Source organism: Lycorma delicatula, chromosome 12 (assembly GCF_047948215.1).
Source record: "Lycorma delicatula isolate Av1 chromosome 12, ASM4794821v1, whole genome shotgun sequence".
NCBI lineage: Eukaryota > Metazoa > Arthropoda > Insecta > Hemiptera > Fulgoridae > Lycorma > Lycorma delicatula.
In genome coordinates this window covers 62,627,102-62,652,866 of record NC_134466.1, presented here as the reverse complement: position 1 = coordinate 62,652,866, position 25,765 = coordinate 62,627,102, and the positions used below count along the sequence as shown (strand labels likewise).

General features: G+C 30.5%; 2 protein-coding genes across 4 annotated transcripts in view; one reads left to right on the top strand and one right to left on the bottom strand.

The window, feature by feature from the left end:
- Positions 1-356: 356 nt before the first annotated feature.
- On the top strand, positions 357-14,572 carry LOC142332893 (pre-mRNA-splicing factor ISY1 homolog). Its single transcript, XM_075379585.1, has 7 exons — positions 357-522; positions 1,180-1,202; positions 1,625-1,797; positions 5,296-5,499; positions 8,718-8,867; positions 11,608-11,729; positions 14,311-14,572. Exons 1-7 carry the CDS (start codon positions 520-522, stop codon positions 14,509-14,511), a joined length of 876 nt encoding a protein of 291 aa, XP_075235700.1. The 5' UTR covers positions 357-519; the 3' UTR covers positions 14,512-14,572.
- A 2,619-nt stretch (positions 14,573-17,191) lies between these two features.
- Grip (Glutamate receptor interacting protein) overlaps positions 17,192-25,765 on the bottom strand; it is a 91,433-nt gene continuing 82,859 nt past the window's right edge. For all 3 annotated transcript variants that reach the window (XM_075379626.1, XM_075379628.1, XM_075379627.1), the window contains one exon: positions 17,192-25,300. In XM_075379626.1, the coding sequence (XP_075235741.1) occupies positions 25,205-25,300 (96 nt within the window). In that variant the 3' untranslated portion in view covers positions 17,192-25,204. The remainder of the gene's footprint in view (positions 25,301-25,765) is intronic.

Genomic DNA, 25,765 nt, shown 5'->3' with positions numbered 1-25,765 from the left:
CATAATAAGAGTTTGAAGCTATAATATTTTGCTAAATAACAAATTCCCACAAATCACCGATTAAAAAAATTAATTTGAAAACTTGAATATAGATATTTAATCCTTATTTAAAAATAATCATGATGTAAAAATTAATTATGGTTGTATTTCAAAATAACCAATCATTAAGGGGAAAAATAAAAGTTCAGATTTACGTAATATAAAAAACATAAATTTATAACATTACTCAATATTCGATTTAATATTAAGTCTTTATTAATATTATTATTTTTATATAACATATTTAATTGTGTTTTTATTTTGTTAAGGATTTTAGTGAGCCGGGCAAAGGTGACGAATTAGCGCATAGTGTAGAAAGATTATACTTTCTCTATGGTTGGCTTATGATGAGTTCGTTTGGAAGTTTGTAGGTTATGTGTTTATTTTGGATCGATAAATAACTCATTTCAGTTTATTATTGTTATTGACATCATTTTATACTGATTAATTTGGAATCCCAACGCATATCTAAATTCCAGGATGGTAGGTTTATGAATTTTAGAATTAATTTTTTTTTTTGTTTACATGATAAGGTTATAGAAGTTTCTTCGGTATCCTTTATAGGTCTTCATGGTTCGGTAACCCTATAATTTCAATTGTTTTTCCTTATGAACATTTAAGAATTAAAACATTTTTAATAATGAGGAACCGAAGAGCTCTATTTCTTACTACTACAAAATTAATTGGCCTCTTAATTTTCGACAAATTAAAATCCTTATATTTGAAATTTTTTTCTTCTGAATTTGTTTTTTTATTCGTACAAAGCATTTCTTTAGAAATCTTGAACTCAACAAATTTTAATCAGCTGATGGACGATTCAGTGCATTCACTTGCTGTTTAATAAAGCCTTGAGTACTTAAAAAGGTAAGCTAGAATCAATGTTCAAAGCTATCTATGTGTGTTATTTTCAGTGCAATATCCCACATTATCGATTGATTGATGGTGTACAGAGTGTAATATTTAATCATTTTAGAGTTTTATTAGCGAAAAGAAACTTCTACATACTTAGTGAATGAGTACTGCTTATATGAAAGTATGTAATATAAATTTTTCGCATTTGAAAGAAATACTATTAATTTCTTTATGATGGAACAATTTATTAAGCATTTATTAAATCATGTTTTTATCTTTATTTTCCAGGCACGAAATGCAGAAAAAGCAATGTAAGTTAGTGGCATATATTGTATCTAAAAGTAAATTTAATATTTTTTTGAAATCGATTACTATTTTAAGTATTTAATTATTATTTGAAACGAAGAGTATATCATGATGAGTGAATTCGCACTTAATTTAGATTTGGTAGTGCTTGCATCTTTTTAAGCCAGTCATTTTTTTATGCGTGGTTTAAATTTGTTATAGTGGAAGAATTAACTGATACTTAATGATGTAGTAAGAATCAGAAAGAAGTGTGTTAATATGTATCAGTTATTATGTAATCCATTTGACTTTTGCTATGATTATGTTGTAATTATTAATTACAGTATATGTTATATTATAGTAATTTTAATTATGTTCATTTACATCATTTATAAATATTTAGGTTTATTATATGTAAATTAATTTTTATAATGTTTTAATAATAAAGGACAACTTTAGCTCGATGGCGAGCAGCTCAAGTTACAGAACAAGGAGGTGTTACAAAAGAGAAAGAAAGACGACCATTTCTTGCTTCAGAATGTACAGATCTACCCAAGGCTGAGAAATGGAGAATGCAAATCATTAGAGAAATAGCAAGAAAAGTTTCTCAAATTCAAAATGGTAGGTAATTTACAATAATTAATTATATATATAATTTTTGGTCCATATATGCTCCTGCATATATGGTGGAATAATGTAAGTCATCCTCCTTTATTAATTTATTCTGTAGTTAGGTTGATCTAATAGAGTAGTAAAATAAATATAAATGTGCTATATTTTTTATAATCAAAAACCAACTTGAACAATCCAAGTACAGAATTACAAAGTAAATGAGATGTCACCTTATCTTTCTTTTCTTTATTCCAATAGCACTTCCGTGGGATCCTGCATCATCAGTTGTATATAAATTATAACAATTTAGGTTCAGATATATATATATATATTCCATTTGAAATTTACTAGTAATGTAATTATTATTAAATTTCATATACCATTGCTTTGATAAATATTATAGGATTCAAGGTAAAATTATTAATTAAAAAATAAATTATTATGCTGATGATAAAATATTATTACAAATTTATTGACTAAAAAAAAAAAAATTATAAATAAAGTGAAATTTTGAAAAAAAATTAAATGAAATTATCACCGTTAATATTGAAAGAAAAGTAAAAATTATAAAAATTCTTAAATATGAAATTATAATAAAAATATGTACATTAATAAAAGAATAAAATGGCTAGCATCTGGTCATTGAGCAGATAGTCCTGCTCAGAGGATTGTGGTAATATTAGCAATTAAATTATTTTTTGAAAGTAATAAAAAATATATATATAATCAGCCAAAGTTGTGTCAGGCTGGAGTTGTCCTCATAGCCACTGGTCGAAATCAATCAGGAATAATGTTGGAGTTGTCTTGGTGGACAATTTTTGAATATCCTTGCTGCTTTCTGCCACTGATGTCCACGGCTATCTTGAGTCTACCATGAGAGTCTTTTGGTAGAATGGGTGACGTGTTTTTTTTAATTCGCTGGGGCTTAAGTACATCAGGATCCTGATATCATACAGAATGCTTTCAAAACAAATAATTAAATAATATTTTTATAATGTCAAACCTTTGGAACAAATTTAAACATGACTATTTTCTAATAACTGTTACAAAAAAAAAACAGCAATAGCTTTGATTTCATTTAATTTAAAACATTCTTTCTTTCCCTTATTTTATCCCTAGCTGACGGCTGCACACCAATACGCTGCTGTGGGTGCCCTAGGATTCTGAACTTTGCTCACAATGCTTTTCTGTACTTTACGGTCTACGGCAATGTTCCTGGTCTGGTTGAAGTCAATTTGCTGATTTCTCAGGTTATCTGCAACTTGTTTTACCCAAGATTTCTTTGATGCAACTCTTTGAATTTTCCACTGAGTAGGACATTGCCTACACAGTGGCGTCTGTGTAGCAAGTGATCTGGGTCCATCTGGCACACATGACCAAACCATCTCAGACTCCATGTTTAGGTCTGCTCTTCAACTGTTGGTTGCTGCCGATATTTGGATCTGATGACTTCAATTTGGATATGGTAAAAGTGTGAGACGCATATGATGTGGTGCAAGCACCACATTTGGAAAACCTCTAGCCAGTTCAAGTTGTTTTGAGGAAGGTCTAAGTTTCTGATCCCTTGAGGAAAATCGGGGCAACAAGTGCGGAAGAGGTAGATTTTTGTCTGGATGGTATTGTTTCTTTCTTTCTTTCTTTCTTTCTTTCTTTCTTTTTCCTGTTTAGCCTCCGGTAACTACCGTTTTTGATAATACTTCAGAGGATGAATGAGGATGATATGTATGAGTGTAAATGAAGAAGTGTAGTCTTGTACATTCTCAGTTCGACCATTCCTGAGATGTGTGGTTAATTGAAACCCAACCACCAAAGAACACCGGTATCCACGATCTAGTATTCAAGTCCGTGTAAAAATAGCTGGCTTTACTAGGACTTGAACGCTGGAACTCTCGACTTCCAAATCAGCTGATTTGGGAAGACGCGTTCACCACTAGACCAACCCGGTGGGTTGGATGGTATTGTTTGCCTGATTTCATAGGCACCATTTTAGTGAGGCAAACACTGTAGCTGCCTACCCAATCCTGGCATGGATTTCAGCTGTAGATGCCACTTTCTTTTTTTTGGACCAGTGATCAGAGATATTTTAATTCTTGGACTTGTTTGATCTGAGCTCCTCCGAGATAAACAATGGACTGTGCTCAGTTGTTAGTACCTTTGTTTTGTCAAAATTTGTCCTCAATTCAAGGAACTCTATGCTAGACACTATACAAAATCAGATCTCGTACAAAATATTTATGGCCTCAGCATCACTGTTAGCAAACATGTCATCTACAAACATCAGGTCGGTTAGGTAGTGATCCTTATCATATTGTATACTTCACGCATTCCTGCAAATGCTCTCCTCATTTTAACATCAATTACAATGTTGAACAGCCATGAAGAGATGACATCCCCCTGGTGAACTCCTGTTTGAATGGAAAAATCATCGGATAATTTGTTTCGGATTCACACACAGCTGGTTGACCCATTGTATGATGATTGGAAAAGACGAATGGTTCTCTGGAGTACATGTTCAGCTTCGGTGGCTTTCGATGCAGACCAATGTATCTAGTCGAATGCTCAGTTAAAGTCAATGAACACAATAACTTTTTGTATTCCGCACTTGATTCTTTCTTCCATCAGCTGGTGGAGGGTGAAGATCTGATAACAGCAGCTATGATGTGACCAAAATCCAGCTTGCTCTTCACAGCTCATCTGTTCACGATGTTTCTGCAGTCACAGTTAAATAACTTTCATGAATACTTTGCAAATGATTGAAAGGAGGCTGATGCTGTGGTAGTTTATGCAATACTGACTGTCCCCCTTTTTATGATTGGTATGATGATGGCTTTCTTCCAAATGGAAGGTACATCTGTGAACCAGATTCACTGAAGTAGTGTACGGAGTCGGTGAAGCAGAATGTCTCCTCCAGCTTTGATCACCACCAGTGTGACCTCATCCACTCCCGAACAAGATAGTGATCTATTCCACAATCTGGTCCTCATATTCAATAACAAAAATGAAGATTCACTTCATTTTTCAACAGTTATTTTGTGTTACTTATTTGCTATTTCATTTTTGTTTGAAATTCTGGTGTACGATAATATGTATCACTCTGATATAATGATCATGTGTTAGCCCTTACTTTCAAATGCTCTGGATTCAATTCTCATTCAGGCAGTGATAAAGAGATGGTGATCATAACTGGGTGTTAGTCTTTTGTTACTGGTATAAATGAGTAAATAAGTGTGTATTCAGTAATTCTATTATCTAATGTTCCATTATATAGAATTATTAAATAGTTTCTTCAGTCAGTTTTAGCACAGGATAGGCTATGTGTAAATGCATATTGTTTGAATTTATCAGTGATTTAAATTCATTACAATTATGATGGCATGGATGTTGTGCAAATTTGACTTTGTATCTTATGTGATTGTGTTTATCAAAATCTAAAATGATCATAGTATATAAGATGTACAAAATGCATTAGAGAAGTAATAATAATTATTAAATACTTAATTTTTTCAGCTGGATTAGGTGAATTTCGTATTAGAGATTTAAATGATGAGATTAATAAATTATTAAGAGAAAAAGGTCATTGGGAAGCACAAATAAGAGAATTAGGTGGGCCTGATTATGCAAGAGTTGGTCCTAAAATGTTAGATCATGAAGGAAAAGAAGTACCTGGAAATCGTGGTTATAAATATTTTGGTGCTGCTAAGGAATTACCTGGTATGGTATAAATTTTTTACATTATTTCATTCATTTTCTTCCTATTATGTATAGCTTTATTTTCAAGTGGACAAACCACTATATTTCTGTTCTGTATTGGTATGGAAACTTTAGTAAATAAAACATTTGCTTAATTTTTGTCAAATTATTTATAATCAGATGATTTTATTGTTATTTTCTGGAAGTTAATCGGAACACTGAATTTTTAATTTATTTTTTTAATGTTTAAATATACCATCTTTTTAGGATATGTATATGATGTACAGTTAAAACGATTTTGTTTGAATAGAATGTAATATATAAAACATACAATTTTGTCATATATTATGCTATTATGTTACTGGTTGATGAATATATGAACTGTTAAAAAAATAAAAAAAGCAGAAAACATAGTTGCAGGACTTTCCCGTCATGCGGTTTTTTTCTGATGCACGACTTACATGCTCATAAATACACAACTTCATTTAAAATATCTATCATTTAATTTAAATATATTATTTTTCTGTTTCAACAAATTTAAATATTAAAATAGTTTTCAATGTCCTTGAAGATGTATAAATTGATACCTCACATGACCATGTTTGTTATTTTTTGATTACAATAAAAAAAAATATCATATTTTTTTAAAAATGTAATTCAATGATTCTAACTAAAACACACGTGCATACTGTACTTTGTGGCAGTACTAGATGCCACTAAATACGTTTTTATACTTAAATATTATTCATATATTTAATTTTACCACTCACCTATGACATTACAACATAGCAGACAAGCAGGGTGCATAATAATAGGTAAGAATACTATTCGAGTCTAAAGAATCACCTTCACTTTTAAAATTCAATCTGGTATTTTATTTGCCAGAAACTTTGGCACTAGGTGGCATTTCTTTTGATTTGATGATGTACAGCAGCTTTACGTCAGTGATACACTAGCGCTCCTTTAGGTGAGAGGGACAACTATTGATGCAGTATACCCACTTAGCTACTAGTTTATTTATAGGAATTTTTTGGGGTACCCACCGGGTTGGTCTAGTGGTGAACGCGTCTTCCCAAGTCAGCTGATTTGGAAGTCGAGAGTTCCAGCGTTCAAGTCCTAGTAAAGCCAGCTATTTTTACACGGACTTGAATACCAGATCGTGGATACTGGTGTTATTTGGTGGTTGGGTTTCAATTAACCAAACATCTCAGGTGTGGTCGAACTGAGAATGTACAAGACTACACTTCATTCACACTCATACATATCATCCTCTGAAGTATTATCTAAACGGTAGTTACCGGAGGCTAAACAGGAAAAAGAATGAAAGGAATTTTTTGGGGTGGAATGTAATTTTGTGCAAATTTCATTTGGAAATATTATTTTTTAATTGTTAACAAATTTTTTGTTTGTGAAAATCATTTATGGTAAAAATCACTGAAGGCACCAAACACCACATTAGGCCTCTGAAAAAACAAATCGTCAGACTCACACAAAGGTGGTGGCAACTGTTTGTTAGTTCCAATGCTATGGAGTGATGCCAATCACAGGTCTAAGTCTCAAAATATCTTTATAAAATTTGAGAAAAAAGAAGTTCATTTATTTTTTGAACACACCTCATATGTTAGCACATATTTTAGTACCTTCTAAATATACTCTTATTTCATCATCATTAAAAAAATTGTTATAATCAATTCCTTTGATGAGCAAGATACACATCAAATTTTGAGGCTATATTTAATCTTCCTGAGGTATAATATTTGTCAGCTTACATCTGTTTTTACTGAATTTTATATTTTTCCAAAAACTTAAGATGTATAACAAAAGATTTATAACAAATTTGGGTGTGATAATATTTTATCAACATTCAGTCTTTACCCCTTATGGGTGAGATAGATGGTTTTGATAGTAGTGAGAGTTCAGTGGTGGGAAAATGTCATCATGGGGATAGTTCTGCGCCTTAACAAGTCCCCATTTCATCAGTAACAATGGAGTTGTGTAACTTGTAACCTCAGATGTTCACATATCACAGTTTTGTTAGAAGTGGTGAATCTATTACAGCTACTCAGAGACTCTTTCATATTAAATTCAACCTCTGTTGGCATGGAGCTTTTCCGAGTCATTATACAATCCTCAGATGGGTGGAACATTTAAGATCAACCTGAAATATTATGAATAAGAAGCATAATCCCCGAAATGCAGTGTAATGACAACAGAAAACATAGCAAGGGTAATGAAAGTGCTACTTAGAAGCCCAGTATGGTCAGCTAGATGAGATGCTAGCGAGTTAGCAATCAGTCGTGAATCTGTTAGACAAATTTTACATAAAGAATTAAGTTTCCACCCGTACAAAATTCTTATTGTGTTACAATTAAAAGTGACAGATATTGCTGCTTGCAAGGACTTAGCTTACAGAATGCAAGTAATTTTGGCATTGAATGAAAATGTAAGATTAGTGATGAGCGAGTGATAAAGCTCATTTTCATATGAACGGGACCATAAATAAGCAAAATTTACATTACTGGGCTCCTGAACATCCACACATCATTCACCAGTGTCCTTCTGCACTCCCAACAAGTAACAGTCTGGTACGCTGTTGGCTCTTTTGGAATTATCAGACCGTATTTTTTTGAGGAAAATGGCGTTAATTCGGCTCTATACATTCACATATTTCAGGCCAGAACTGAGAAGATGAAGAATTGCTTTAAAAGATGTTTGGTTCTAGCAGGATGGGTGCTATACAGCACACACCACAAATGATTCAATGGTAATGTTCCGTGGCTTCCAAGATCTCCTGACTTATCGGTCTGTGATTGTTTTCTGTGAGGGTACCTGAAAAGCTGCATCTGCAACCACAAACCCTGCAGTTTGGACGAGTTAAAGAATGTCATAATTCAGAAAATTGCTACCATTTCTCCAGAGTTATTGTCTCATATGATGAAGGATTTCGAAAAGAGATTTGAGAACTGTATTCAAATTGATGGATGTCACCTCAAGTATATTATTTTTAAGGAACATAATTACATTCATATGGCATATATTGAGGTTTAATTTCTAGTAAACATAATATAATTTTAAATTTAACAGAGTATTGCTTATTTAAAAACCATCCATGTGTCACCTTACAACAGCTAGAACAGTAGAAAGTTTATTAGTAAACTTATAAGAAAAGGTTACTTTAATAAAAATGTATGTCTAATCAAATGTAAAATTTGCATCTTGTTTGTGTTTTTTTGTAATAGGAGTTCGAGAGTTATTTGAGCAAGAACCTCCCCCACCACCACGTAAAACTAAAGGTGAAATGATGAAGGATATTGACGCTGATTATTATGGTTATAGAGATGATGATGATGGTGTTCTTATTCCATTAGAATCAAAAGAAGAGAAAAAAGGTTTGTTTTATATTTTAGTAGATTAAATTTGTATGTAAAGAAATTATAATTTAACTATCTCATTTGAAATTTAAAGAATTGAAAGCATTACTATTCCAGCAAAAACCTGAAATTTAAATAAGGTAATTCACAATATCCCTTATAAAGTAAATAAATAAAATGAAATTATGCTGATTTTATGTGGTGTAGTAGGAACAATGTCTGCAAATATATTCATAGATAACCTGCAAAAGCTTTAAAACTTATACAACTAAATAATAAGATAATATTTTTTTACTATTACATAAATTTAAATTAATTGAACATACTAAAATTTAGTAATTTGATAATAAATATAATGAAAACCTAATGTTAATAAATTATACTGTGGATATTTGTTTTAAAAAGTGACATTTTTGACTTTTATATTAGATTAAAATTAAACTCTTCAATTATGTCTGGCTAGTGTCTTTCTTGTTTCTTTTCATCAGATTCCGATCTTAATCTGCAAATCACTGTTTTGTCTCCCTTCATGAACTTTCTTCCTGAAGCTGCTAGTAAATGTGTAAAATATTTGATTATTTTGCATGGAATTATACTTAATCATTTTTTTCTCTTTTGATAGATGTATCTTCAGTTCTGTTAACAATTTTTCTGTAACTATAAATAACCAGATTTGTTGTCTTTGTATTTAAACTACTCAGTATTCTTGGCATTTGTGTGAAGCACACAAATTGTTTGATGCGATTAAAAAGTCACACCAAATGAGTTGTTATAACTTGACTGTAATTTGAATGTAAGTCACCTTTCTTAAGGTGTTTTTATTCATATAAAATAAATCTGTTTCCTTGTTCTAATCATTGCAACAATTCCAACTTTTTCCTTATCGTAGCTATGTAATAAGTTACACAATTTATAAAACCTTTGTTAAACAAAAAGATCTTTACCTTCTTCATATGTTTCTGTTGCAAATTTGAGCAATAAGATGTTTAGTTAGGCTCGCAGTAGCTATGTTAAAGAGATTACTCCTTGTTTAATGTTTATATTAAAAGCAGTCAATTTCTGTAAAATTTAAATGGTTTACCATTACTATCAGTGTAATAGGTTTGTTCAGAAAATAACCAAACATTTTTAATTACGCACCAATGGAGATATTTAGTGATGTGCGGTTGGCAGCACTGTATTCTGCATAACCTCCTCCTCTGTAACCACATATTCTTGGATTGTTGATATTATGTTTAATTTTCATTTTATTGTTATTTGGGTGCAACGTATTTAAGTGTTAGTAGTGATTTTTATAGTGAGATTTTTAGGAGCAACGATAAAAGATAACATTTTGCATGAAACTGGGGAAAACATTTACAGAAATGTTTTCAACTTTTGAAACAAGTTTACGGAGATGATGCTGTGGATCGTATGCAATGTTATGAAAGGTTTTCATAATTTAAAAGTGATCGTCAGTCAGTTAAAGATGATTCTCAAACAGGAAGGCCTTTGACTTCAGCTGATGACACCTGTGTTCAGAAAAATCAATGATCTGGTGCATACAAATCACCGATTGACTGTCAGAGAATTTGAAGAAGAGGTTAGCATCTCAATCGAATCATGCCACGACATTTTGACTGAGAAATTGAACATGCATAGAGTTGCAGCAAAGTTTGTTCCTCGTTTGATGATCGAACAACAGAAAGAACAAGTGGACGTTTGTCGACAATTTCTTGAAAAATCCAATAACAATGAACATTCATGCAAAGGATCATAACGGGAGATGAAAGCTGGGTTTCCAATGTCAAAGTGATGTTATCTGTTTTTTCGTTTTTAATGGAATTATGCATTTTGAATTCTTGCCTCAAGGTGAAACAGTGAGGTGTATTACAATGGTTACATGAAAAAATCCACAAAAAGAGACAAGAGTAGTGGCAAGACAACTCATGGTTTCTTCACCACAATGATGAACCCGTACACTCAGCTTTGTCAGTTCGTCCGTTTTGTGCCAAAAGTCAGATGACTGTCCTCCCTGTCAGCCTTCCTACTTGTCAGACCTGGCTCCTTATGATTTTTTATTTTTTCCGAAATTAAAATCAGTTACGAAAGGACATCATTTTGAGACTATTTATTAAAGCAAATTCAGTCATGGACCTTTAAGAGCATTTGAAATGCTATCCAGGACTGCTTCCTAAAGTGGAAACATCGCTGAGAAAAGTGTGTCAATAGAGGAGGGGGAATATTTTAAAGGGGACAAGGACCAATAATCTGTAAAATTAATTATAAAGTTTAAAAAAATAAAGTTCGGTTATTTCTGAACAAATCTAGTATACACATTTGAATAAAAAAGGGGATTTTGAAAAATTACGATTGTTTTATCATGTTGGTCAAACTTAATCTGGTATTATATTAATATGCATTATTTTTATACATGCTGCTGTAATAATAAATAAACTACATATTATATATATCGGTCTGTGTTTGAATTTCCATATAATTATACTTCTATTATACCTAAAACAAATATTTAAACTTATTTTTCCCCAACTGGATTAAGCTGCAAACTAGTTTATTTGGTCCTAGATATTTTAATAGTAAATTGTATCATTTCACTAAGAAAAATGTTTTGGACATCATTTCTATAAAAATTCACAGAAATAACTGATTTTTTTATAGTAAATTTATAATTTAAAAAAAAATTAGGGATGCTATCTTACAGTGCTTTTTGCTATTTAATGTTAAAATTATTTTATATTCGTTTTATGTTTTGTTTTAGCTATTTTTAAGAAAGTTGCCGAAGATTTAATGGCGAGAAAAGAAGCGGCTCTTCGTGGTGAATTAATTGAAGATAAAATTGATGATGAAGAAGACATTTATGCTGTTACTGCAGATTTAGATGTGCGTAGCTTTATTAACTTGTCTGTGATATTTGATAATGTTTGGAAATTGATAAAGTTAATGGTTATTTTAATGAAATAAAAATTTAGAAATAAATTAAAATAAAGGAATAAATAACATGAAAAAATATTCATAAAATCTTTATATTTATGAAGTCTTTTTTTTGTTTATACTATCCAAAATTTGTGGTGATAACAAAGGCTACTTGTTTTTTTACATGATAAAACATGTCAAAGGGAGTTTAAAGCTAAGGGGATTCCTGTTGATGTTAAGTAAGTAATAAAAATAATAAACTGTAAAACAATTGCTTGGAACAATTTATATAAAATGTAAAATTCATTCAATTGTAAAAAATTATAATCAGTGGTTGATGAGGGAAAAATTCAATTACTATTTTGCATAACTTTACAAATATATTGTAAATATATATTATAAATTATAATACAAATTATATTACAAATATATTTGTAATCAATGTCCTTTTTTTTAGGTAGCATATTTTTTTAAGATTGAACTTGTAATTGTCATGTCAAAAAACCAGATATAAACCAGATATAATCAGTCATAATCAGATATTCATTTGTCTAATTTTTGGCATATTTTTTATAAAGGAAGTTAATTTATTCCGTAAAGTGGTAAATGCTGCATAAAATCACAGAAAAAATAGGGTTAATAAGTTGTGCTCCTCTGTCGAGATTTAGAATTGTTATAATCATCAGTGGAGCTGACAAAAAGAATTTAATCTATGAAACTTATATTTATTTATTTTTTCTTTGGTAACTTCTTTATAAAAATATTGACTACATAATATTAAACGAATATACAATGAATGAAAAATTTAACTAGAAAAGATTGTTCAATCACAAATAAACCAAAACATTAGCATCTTTTTTGTTTTACTTACAGCTGAGCAGAGTACAGCAGCAATTTGTTATTTATAAGAATCAAAAAAATTAGTGTTATGCTTTGCACACTATAAACTGCTCAGCCAATTCATATTCTGTTAACAACTTTTTCATTTCCGAATTAATACAAGTCTGAGATTTGACACATTGTGGACTTCCAGTAGTATAATCTGAAGTGAAAACTTTTCTTTGCTTTTGTATCATTTTTTTACACTGTTTAATAACGTAAAGTAATTAAAAAACCTCATACATTTTTTTCAGTTTTTTTTTTTTAATCTGGTGGCAAATCTAAATAATTTTGATTTGAAGGTTATGTTGTATTATGTAAAAAATTGTTGTTTGCTTTAGATTATAAGGTACGTCTGATTTTTTATGAGTGTGAAGTAGAAAAATTCAGGGCTATCCGAAAAAATGTATACACACTTCAAAAGCGTGTTATACATGCTTCAATTCAAATTGACTATGGGTCCAACATGTAGTACTGTCTTTCAGCAACAGCGACAGACGGCATTAGTGTTAATCGATGCAATGCAATCAGTTGAGAAATTACAGCGATGGCACAAACACAGCTGTCATTCAAGGAATGAAAAAATGTTCTGGAGTGGTACTGGAAGTTCGAGAATGTGAAATGGAATGACAATGGAGGCAGGATTACGGAACTATACTGCCAACATCCCTCGAGAAAGCAGTCAATTCTCCAGGACTCATTGTGTGTAGTGTGTGCCATAGTCAAGGCAAGGGCACTAATCAGACTTTTCCAAGATATCCTTACTGGCCAGGCTTACTTAGAGATGCTGGACAAATTATTTTTACCATCCATTAGGGCTTTATTTGGTAATAATCCATTTCTTATTCAACAAAATGGCATTCCACTATTTCATTTAGATGTGCACACCTACTTGGATACCACTGCCAGGATATTGGTTGGATAGGATGAAGGAGCCCGACTGAATATCTCCCTGTGTGCCTGATTTAACCCCTTAGATTTTTACTTCTGGGGGACCATGAAGTAATTTCCGTGGTTTCTTCAGTAAGAAACCACGGTCACTAGTGGAATTACACCATGAAATTGAAATGGCTTTTGAAGCAATCTTTGTGGCTATCTGGAAGATGTTATCAGGAATCTACAGCATCGTGATCAAAAGTGTTTGCAGGCTGTTGGTTTGTAGTTTGAAATAGCACGAAGAAACTGTGTCTGTGTTGTAACATTCCCCTTGTATTTTTTAACACTCACAATAATATAGCAGCTATTCTATTTTAAAGTGTATACATTTTTTTGAACAGCCCAGTAGTAGACATTTTTATTTTATCATTTTTTTATTATTAATTTTAATTAAATAATCTTTTTTAATGTTTATTGGAACTTTTTTCAAATATAAAAAAAAAACTACCTCAACAAATTTTTTTATTTTTTTACTCACTTTAGCTGAGGGTACAGTTTTGTAAAAAAAATTATATATATATATATATATATATATATATATATATATAAAATAACAAGAAGTAGATTTAGTTGTAAACAACTTTTATTGGAAAATTGTTTTTTAATTTTGACTAGGCTTCCTTTCCATTTAAAAGAGTCTAGCCAGAAAATGGCCGCTGACTCACTGTTTTCATATAAATGTAAAAAAATAAAACTATGATGATGACATAAATAATTTAATTATGTTTTTCAGTCTTCTGATAATGATGATGATGGAAATGAAGGAGAGTCTGGCCAACCAAGATTTATAGCACATGTTCCTGTACCATCTCAAAAAGAAGTTGAGTTGGCTTTATTACAAAGAAAGAAACAAGAACTTCTAGAAAGATACGCTAGCGATATGATATGTAAGCAAGAAGAAGAAGCAAAAGATTTATTAGGTGTTAATACATGATAATTTTTTATAAATGCTTATGTATATATTTTTAAAAATAAATGTTTTTTATTTTTTACTATTAAAAGTTTTTTCATCTACTAAAAAAAAATCACTTGAAATAAAACTGATAAACATATCTGCAACTCATCTAACCACCTGAATCGGCAGAAATGTATAGCTTCCTCAAACATTATATCAACTAATACACATACCTTTCTTAGCTCTTCATCAAGAAACTTGAAACAATAAAAAATACAAAACACTAATGTGCATTAATGGAACTACCAACAATTTCAGGAAAGAAGGTCACTGTAATGCTTTCAAATCAAAATAAATGCTCAAGGTTATGTAATAAATTAATAAAACACTCTCTTGATAGACAGCAATTAAACTAAAAATTAAATTGTCGTATTATATTGGAAAAAATGTTGTATATGCACGTATGATTCAAGAATATATACAAAGACATTAATCAGAACTTAAAGAATTTACACATTTCTATTTATGTATAACTTTTTGTCTGTGAACTGTTCAAACATATTAAATATATGATAAAAACACAACATAATAACTGAACAAAAAAACACCTATCATTTCTTGTTACTTAAATATTTAGGAGTATTTCTTATCTTGTAAAATTTAGTTTCCATTGTTAAATTTACTAATTCATTCTGTTTACATTCTTAACGATCTTTGACACTTTTTAAATTTAATTTATTGTTTATGGCACATAAATTACAGCTGGTAATAGAATCGATTTAAATTTATATTACATATTATTTCTTTACTTTTAAAAATCATTTATATATATATAGTCACACTGTAATAACCCACCAGGTTGTTCTAATAGTGAACTCATAATCACAAATGAATTGATTTCAAAGTAAGAGTTCAAAGGTACAAATTCTAGTAATGGCAGTTACTTTTATATTAAACACTAGATCATGAATAGCAGTGTCCTTTAGTGATTGAGTTTTAATTAACCACACATCTCAGGAATGGTCGACTTGAGACTGTACATGACTACGTTTCATCTACCTATGTTCATACCTATCATCCTCTGAAGTAATACCTTACGGTGTTCTGAAGGCTAAATAGAAAAAGAAAGTTGTTGATAGTAGAAGTTAGAATCAATTCTTTGACCGGGCGGTAGTACTTTATGGTGAACAATTCTTATTTCACTTTTCCATTTCCTGTAATGTATCTTTTCAAAAATTGTTTGATTTCATTCCGATTTAGCAGAGATTCGCAGATGAGAATTCAATCGAATAAATTTTTAATTGTTAAATCATTTGTATCTATATCGACTTTTTTTATATCTACCCTCTTTCAAGCTGTTTAAAACTGTTCTGCGGTCGATGTTCAATTTGCTACTGATATCACAATCACTAATATGCTGCTCTTGTTCACTTTTTTCAATAATTTCATCTACTTTTTCAGTCATTGGTCATCCAGAGCAAGGTGCGTCGTTGACATAAAAATTTCCAGATTGAAAACACTTGAAAAAGATTTGTACCATAAATACTGATACTACTTCATATCCATAAACATCACAAATATTTTTTACCATCCTGAGTTGCATTTTTCACTTTTTAAAAATAATATTTCAGTAATTATTTAGAAAGATGATGTGCATTTAAAAATCAATAATCTTGCAAATGTTGTTACGGTCATTATGTTAATCATCAATAAACAAGAAAAAAGTATCACTCTACCATATTTTTAAATTTTACTATCTTTTTGTTGTAATAATAATAATAATAATGAATTTTTTTTTCCATTTTCCAAGTACGTGAAGGAAGTAAAAGTCAATTATGACCTAATGTTCGTGTCATTCAAACAACTATACTTTTATATACTCTATTCTAATGGAAATGACTCGTATAGCATCAATACACCACCTTTCATCCGAGTTACATTCCTCGTAAGTTACATAGTGCCATCAAACATTTTGTAATGCAGTACTTTACAAGTCTAATACACATTATTTACGGACTAAATAATTTGTTATTACTGACTCAACCTAATGATCAGCCAATTTATATAAGTAAGGGATCTTTCATAACCTTTTTAGGGTAAGTGCCATTAATTACAGTGCTACTGAAAATCTACTGAAGAAGATTTTGATAATTAACGTTGAAATGATTTTGGGCAAAGAAGTTTCACTAATTTGGAAGTAAGTTGTGTTTATCATTTTAATAATATATGTACTATTATCTATATAGAGAAAACCCGGATTAATATTTATTAATATAATTAATTAAAATGTTAATATTTATTTTTAATAATATTATATACTTTAAAAAATGTATATTTTTTAATCTGATTTCAAACAGTTTCATTTGATAACAGACTTGTAAGTTCCAAACAGTTTTGGTTTTTCGTGCTAGGAAAGAATGACATCTACTTGCTGCCACTTTATTTTCTTGAAATTGTCATATACCTAAAGCTAATTGCATGATATGATGAATCAAGAATTTTTGAACTTATTTCCAAAAAATCAATTCAGCCATTCTGGAACTATTTTGACGCTCACATTACCCTCCTGGAGCGGTCTGGTAAAGAATAACTCAAATCTGCATTGCAGGCAATAATAAATAAAATATCCTAATAAATAATTAAGTTTTTATTAAATTATATTAATATTAATAAATAAAAACATTATCTTAATATTACACACATTATTAACAAACGAAACGATAAAAGTTTCAAACAAAATAGGAACATGACATGTTATAAAGATAAATATATTAAATCTTTTTTTTTTTTTTAATGATTTTCATTCATTAATGTCTAAAAAGTAATAAGAACCTTATTTTATAATTAAATAATAATATAATATACAATAAATAATTGTTATAACTTTAGATACATTTAATAAAAATGAGTTCAATTTAGACAAGAACAATTTAGTTTGGTAGGCCATAGAAATGTATGTTATCTTCTAACCATAGTGTTATGCTTATTAGAAAGTTTAATAAAAACTGACTTGTAGATGAGTTTGCTTTAGAATTTTATGATTTCCTTTCTTTTCAGTATTATAACGACAACCAAATAACAACAACAAAAAAATACATGTCTATATAAAATTAAAAATGCAGAACCTTTAATCACACAAAAAAAAATGTCTGTTAAACATTTTCACTAGTGACCATTAATACTGTGATTCCAGTTAAAAACAATTTTTTTTTTTATTTATAGATATGCATTTAGAAGGTCATAATTTTAATCTAATTTAAACTGTGTTTGAAATTTAGTAAAAATCTCTTTGTCTTATTGTGTAATAAGATATCTTTTATTGAGAATATATAGAACATTTAGATGGTTAATATTTACTGGTTTTTATGAAGTATTATACTATTTGAATTTTTTGGTTTTAATTTGAACCCTGTTAACTCATTGTAAAGCTATACAGTAAGCAGCTTAATTTATATTTCTACTAGGCTTCATTTTTGGTGAATATGTTCTGTTTTTTTTATTCTTTGTCCGAAAGTTAATTTGTTTCTAGCTTTTTTTTATTTCTCCATTGCAATAACAATTTGGTACATAATAATAAGCAACATTTGCCGATACAGGCAACTACTGAATTTTGTACCAGTTGCTAAATCCAGATTACAACATTGCAAGCATCCTCTGTTAAACTATATGGTTTTAGACTATCCATATTTCACTATTGATGTTAGAACAAGATCAATAGTGAAATATTGATCTTGTTCAATATTATTATTTCAATATTCAAACTATTCCCCTACTTGCATTCCAGCTGTAACTGGAACTCATATGACAGAATACCTGCCTGAGGGATGCACAAACCAAACATCTGATCATCTGACAAGAGCCACAGCGTAAACAACGGACAATTAACATGAGCAGATCTAATCTAGAGCTCCCTTACGGATTTCAGTTGTGATTAACTTTTTGATTAATTGGGAACAGAAGCAGGAGGCCGGACTTTACCTGCTCAATGCCTTATTCTAGTAGGTGCCTTTTTGTACAACCTCTGGGTAAAAGGAGTTCCTACCCAGCTATGAATGATACCTCTATACTGCTCCCAGGAGGAACTCTGGATAGGTACTGAGAGTTGCTAACCTCCAAGTAAGAAGCCACTACTCTGCTGCCTACCAGGTGTCAACATGCACACATAAAAAGTACTAGGTGCGGGTTCAGTAAACAAGTTAAGGGAAGGGAAGAGAATGTAGACAACCAGTCTACAAAGAAATCAGAATAGTTCACTATCTTTTCCATAACCAAATTTGCCTATTGCAATCACCCAACTGATGATTCATTATCTAAGGCATGAGAGCTCCACAGAAGTGGCTTGAAAGTCTAGGTATGCGTAAGGAGAGACAATTTTTATAGGTTTAAAAAGAAACATGTAGGAAGAAATATAATCCTGCAGTGGGTCTAACTACAAAAAGTGCTTCTTTTTGTAGTAAGACTACTACTGTCCTAGAACTTAAAATCTCTGTTGAGTTATAAATTGACACTGATCAACACCATAAAATTTATATTCAATGGTATCTTCTCTTCTCACCATTGTGAGCTAACAGCCAACCATGCATCAAAAAATTTAGATTTCTTCACCGGCCAGAGTTCTGAATATGACATTTATTGTCTTTTGCAACCCAATTTTAACAGACAACAAAATCTTCAAATTTTAGGTTTTTTGTTAAAATCTGCACAATTCATTCACACTTCATTTCAAACCCTATTGTAGCAATTCTTGCAGTATATGAATGAATATAATACTTGCATATTACTACAGCAGTAGATAACAGAATTCTATTTGGGAAAGTTCTTTCCCCACTTTCTTGAAATATTACTAGAGTAAATAGATGTTTCTTACATTCTAGGCACTTATATCAATGATTACAAACAATATTTCCAAAGGGGTCTACAGTGATAATGGATTATCCCTCACCAATAGCGTCTAGTATTATGAAAAAATGTTGGATAGCATTGCTCTGTGATGATTTAATATGTCTCTAATGATAAATTTAGATCTCTTATTTAATAAAGAATCCACGTTTGTTCGCTGTGGTTTTCTAAATATACTTAAGAAGTTAGTTCTACTAGTTGGGATTTAAAACAGTAAATGATTTTAATTAATAATTGCTGGAAAATTTAAATAATTAATCAACATATTGACCACTGTGCTAATTAAATTCAATATTACTGAAAACTTAACAATCAAAACATATTACAAATAAATAAACTTAAAAAACTAACACCAAAAATTGACTTTCACAGGATCCTGCATCTTTAGTATACAATTTTATAATTAAATCAATCAATTATTAAAAAAAAACCTTATCACTATTATAACAATAAAATTTGTTATGATGAATACACAACTCCACTGCATTTACTAGAAATTGTTTTTAAATTTAAGTAAAAATTACATTTTTTAAGTTTATTTATCTGTTATTGTGTTTTGCTTCATCTATGAATCGTGAGACCTTGCCGATTATGAGGGGGCTTGAGTGCTCAGCGATAAAGAGTAGCTGCACCGAAGATGCAACCATATCGAAGAGGTGTCTGTTGAGAGCCAGACTAAGGAATAATTCCTGAAAAAAAAGAAAGAAAAGAAGGCAGCAGCTCTTTCAGTAGTTGTTAACGATGTAGGTCAGGAGGACTTAAATGGCCAAATCAACATCACTCAATATTCTGAGTTCTGCGTAGCTGAAAGCAATGGAAAATTATAGCTGATTTTTTTCCCAAGAAAATGTAACTCTCTGTAGTAACAAAGATGAAGGCATCTTCCTTGGTAAAATATTCCGGATGTAAACTAGTCCCCCGTTTAGATCTCTGGGTGTGTAGTACAAAGGAAGGGGTCACCAGAAAATTAAAAAATAACATTCTACGAGTTGGAGCATGGAATGTTAGAAGTCTAAAAAAGGTTGGTAGGTTAGAAAATTTAAAGAGGGAAATGGATAGATTAAATGTAGGTATAGTAGGAATTAGCAAGGTTCGATTGGAAGAGGAAAACAACTTTTAGTCAGGTGATTTTAGAATAATTAACATAGCTTCAAATAAAGGACAGGCAGGAGTAGGTTTCGTAATGAACAAGAAGAAAGGGAAGAGAGTAGAGTATTAATGCATAGAGATATAATCATTGTAATAAGGATAAAATCAAACCTAAGCGATGATTATTAACATCTATATGCTTACAATTGCCCATGATAATGATAAGGTACAGTGTGTATACGAATAAATTGACAAAGCAAACACATAAAAGGGGATGGAAATTTAATAATAGTTGGAGATTGGAATCCAAGCATTGGAAAAGCATGGAAGATATATCGTGGGTGAATAGGAAAAGGAATGAAGGAGGGGGCCAACTTATTGAGTTTTGCATGAAGTATAATTTAGTAATTGCCAACATCTAGTTTAAAAATCTGAATAGAAGAATATACACATGGAAAAAGCCAGGTGATACTGCAAGGTATCATATACAGATAAATTATATCTTGGTTAAGCAAAAATTTAGAAATCAACTCATCGACTGCAAAGCTTACCTTGGAGCAAACATTGATAGCGACCATAATGAAGTGTAGATTGGGATTTGAAAACCTGAAGAAAAGGTATCAGATCAATCTGTGGAATTTAGAGAAGCTTGAGGAAGAGGAGGTAAAGTAGATTCTTGAGGAGGACATTGCAAGAGGTGTGAGTAAAAATGATAAGGTAGAAAATGTAGAAGAATGGGAGAATGTTAAAAACGAAATTCTTAAATCAGCAGAAGCGAACTTAGGCAGAACAAAGAGAACTGGTAGGAAACCTTGGATATCTGAGGATATATTGCTGCTGATGGATGAACATAGAAAGTATAAGAATGCTAGTAATGAACAAGGTAAAAGGAACTATTGACAATTAAGAAATACTATAAACAGGAAGTGCAAACAAGCGAAAGAAGAGTAGATTAAACAGTAGTGTTCAGAAGTCGAAAGGGAAATGATCATTGGTAAAATAGATGGACCATACAGGAAAGTTAAAAAAACTTTTGTGGTATATAAATTAAAAACTAATAATGTGTTAAACAAAGATGGTCCACTAATTTATAATACGAAAGGAAAGGTCAATAGGTGGGTGGAATATATTGAAGAGTTATATGAAGGAAATGAATTAGAAAATGGTGTTATAGAGGAAGAAGAGGAAGTCAAAGAGGAGAAGCAATACTGAAATCTTAATTTAAGAGAGCATTAAAAGATTTGAATAGCAAAAAGGCTCTGGGAGTAAACAAAATACTTGCAAAATTACTGCACAGTGCAGGTGAGGAAGCGATAGGTAGATTATACAAACTTGTGTAATATTTACGAAAAAGAGGAAGTTCCGTCAGACTTCAAAAAGAGTGTTATAGTAATGATACGAAAGAAAGCAGGAGCAGATAAATGTGAAGAATACAGAACAATTAGCTTAACTAGAATTCTGTACAAAAGAATTGAGAGGACAGTGGTAGAAGTGTTACAAGAAGACTAATTTGATTTTAGGAAAGGTATCTTGTGACAAGGTAAGTGACAAGGTAAAGTGACAAGGGAAGCAATTTTAGTACTCAGATTAATAGTAGAAGGAAGATTAAATAAAAACAAACCAACATACTTGGCATTTATAGACCTACAAAAGCCATTTGATAACGTAGACTGGAATAAAATGATCAGTATTTTAAAAAAATTAGGGTTCAAGTACAAAGATAAAAGAACAATTGCTAAAATTTACAAGAACCAAAGAGCAACAGTAATAAATGAAGAACATAAGAAAGAAGCTGTAATAAAAGGAGTCCAGCAAGGATGTTCCCTATTGCCATTACTTTATAATCTTTACATACAACTAGCAGTTAATGATGTTAAAGAACAATTTAGATCCAGAGTAACAATACAAGGTGAAAAGATAAAGATGCTACGATTTGCTGATGATATAATAATTCTAGCCGAGAGTAAAAAAGATCTAGAAGAAACAATGAACAGCGTGGATGAAGTCCTACACAGGAACAAAATGAAAGTAATGAAATGTAGTAGAAATAACGTAGATAAACCACTGAATAGGAAGAGAAAAGATTACAGATGTAGAAGAATTTTGTTATTTGGGAAGTAAAATTATTAAAGATGGATGAAGCAGGAGCGATATAAAATACCAAATAGCACAGGCAAAACAAGCCTTCCGTCAGAAATATTATTTGTTTACATCAAAAATTAATTTAAACATCAGGAAAACTTTTTTGGAAGTATATGTTTGGAGCGCACCTTTATGTGGAAGTGAAACATGGACGATCGGAGTACTGAGAAGAAATGATTAGAAGTTTTTGAAATGTGGTGCTATAGGAGAATGTTAAAAATCAGATGGTTGGATAAACTGACAAATGAAGAGGTGTTGCGGCAAATTGATGAAGTAAGAAGCATTCATTTAGAAAAATATAGTTAAAAGAAGAGACACATTTATCAGCCACATATTAAGGCATCCTGGAATAATCGCTTTAATACTGGAGAGACAGGTAGAGGGGAAAAATTGGACAGGCAGGCAATGTTTGTAATATGTAAAACAAATTGTTAGGGATGTAGGATGTAGGGGTTATACTGAAAATAAATGAATGGGACTAAATAGGGAGAGCTGCATCAAACCATTCAAATGACTGAAGACAAAAAAAAAAATTGTGTTTTGATGGCTAAGTTTTCAGTAATATTGGATTTTTATTAATTATTTTCTTAACTTACCCATGCAACTTTTCCAAATTTAAGAATTTTCATCTTTTAAAATAATTAATCTATGCTATTATATTGAACTTAATGGTGTATCCATGTTTGTTTTATTATGCCTCAACATTTTACTAATATTTTTATATTAAAAAGTTATTACTGTATTGAATACATTTATATTCATGAAGTGAAATGGATTTTTTAAAAACTAATACTGAAGGAATAAGTTTAAAGTGTGCATGTCTCTCTCTCTCTCTCTCTTGCTCTCTCTCTCTCTCTCTCTCTCTCTCTCTCTCTGTGTGTGTGTGTGTGTGTGTGTATATATATATATATTAATTTATTTATGAAAATTTGAAAATATAATTAATGGAGTTAAATTAATTGCTATAAGTAGATAAGCAGTATCTTGATTTCAGTCTCTGGGCAGTAGAATTTATACTACAGAGAAATAAATGTGCATAATGAAATTCAGAGGTTCAACCAAATGAATGAATTAATTAAAAGAATTTTTGTAAAGGTAGTTGTTTTTATATGGATTTAAATGCTAGACTTTGGATACTGGTGTTCTTGGTAGTTGGGTTTCAATTAACCAAATGTCTTAGGAGTGGTCGGCCTGAGTCTGTTCAAGGCTACACATTTACAATTACATCTACAATTACATGTCATACTGCACAGATATCTTGGTATCTCTGCAAAGTATTGTTGACATCATGCCACTGTATTGTTACTTTGTAACCTGGTATATACAAATAAAGAAAATAGATTCTAAAAACTTAACTGCAGAAAGAAATCTTTTAAACTTTTTCAAGTTATTGTAATGTTTCTGACTGCTTGTTTGAAATGAAAACTGGATCTTAAGTGTACAATGAAAGTGATTACTGATTCAAAAGATGAGGTTCTAGTGTTAATGGCAGGTTATAGTCCTTCAGACAGAAAGTATAATGGTTATATTAAGGAAGAAATTAACATATACTGTCTGAATGTCATAATAAAAAAGTATCAGTGATAGTGACTCAAACACACTGAATATATAAATTGAAAAAGAATTCATGACCAGTTATTAAACTATATACTTATAGAAAAGAGACGTAGGTCACTGATGAATGCAATGTGGTAGACAATTTTGAGTTATTGCATAGCAAATACCATGCCTAATGTTTGATGGGAAAGAAACAAAAGTTGATTATTCAGGAATAAAAGACTGTCTGATGAAAGTGAATTTAAAATTAGCAAATATTAAGAAATCAGCAAAAGGAGTGAATAGTGAATTAAATCAGCAAAACTAAGAAGGCATTCTTTTATTATCTGGAAACAATATTATCCAGTAGATTGTAAAATATTGCAAAGATTAACAAAATATTATGTTTGGAAAGCACAGTTATACAATTACGAAGTTTCAACTTAGAGAAACAGGAAAGAAATTTCTGAAGCGTTGCATATGGAAGAACATGTTAAAAATCAAGAAATTGAACTAGGCAAGAAATTAAGAAGTTAAATTAAGGAAGAAAATGATTTTAAAAAACTGATTTGAGTATGTATTGAGGAAGGAGATTATAGGGAAGAATAAAGGAAAATGTGAGGAGATAGAAAAAGGATGAAATTTGTGGATCAATTGAAAAGAGAATATTAGTAAACAAATAAGAAGAAAAACATATACAGTAAAAAATGATAAAAGAAGCAGCTAGAACTAGCACAGCAAAAAGAAAAAGAAAAAATCAATGAAGATCAAGATTTATGGGTGGTAGCATTTCATTGTTTTTTTCAAAGTACCAGAAAATCCTCAGTACGTAACTCCAAGATTACCATATACACCATAAATTATATTTTTTCCTTTAAAATATGTTTGTTTTTAGAATTAAATAATCAGTCATAACATCTATACAGTGAACAGTAAACATAAATTACCAAAAAAATTGAGTTGTGGCAAAAATAATACTGTAATGTAATAAACAATATAAAGTAACCATATTTACAGTTTAAAACAATAAAATTTTCTTTTAGTTATTATTGTTTGCTGCCTTATTTTAAAATGTTTTTGTAATTGTATTAGAATGAATCTCTGGAACTGTTACAGAATCATCAATCTCTTCCTCGACCCAAGGTAAAGCTTCAGCTTGTTCCTGTAAAATAAATATTTTAACATAATTTTGTTAACTAAAATTATTCAATTACTTAAATAAAGACAATATCAGATCATTCAAAGGTTTCTTGATGCATTTATTAAGTGACAACTTTAAGAGCCCTTCTATGTCTACAGCATTGTAAATAAATGAATGCTTTTCATGAATCAACCCTTTCATGAGATATTTATTTTTATAATTCTAATCACAGAAATGTTTACAAGCGAGTCCTGGGCAAAATGGTAAACTACAATTGGATTGGCAAGAAAGTAATCTCAATTTTCTTGTGAAATAAAACTCAATTTTTATTTATAAAAAAAAATGAACTAATCAATTATACATTTTCCATTTTGTCTTATAAGCTTTCGCATCTTTCTGGCAACTTCATAATTCCATGCTCTTAGAATTAATGGGGTCCTTATCAGCAAAATACTAACCAAGTGTGATTTCAGTCATCATTAGTGA

Coding starts and splice junctions, on each gene's coding strand:
- LOC142332893 (XM_075379585.1), top strand. Junction 1,203..1,624: donor CGAAATGCAGAAAAAGCAAT/GTAAGTTAGTGG, acceptor TTAATAATAAAG/GACAACTTTAGCTCGATGGC. Junction 5,500..8,717: donor TGCTGCTAAGGAATTACCTG/GTATGGTATAAA, acceptor TTTTTGTAATAG/GAGTTCGAGAGTTATTTGAG.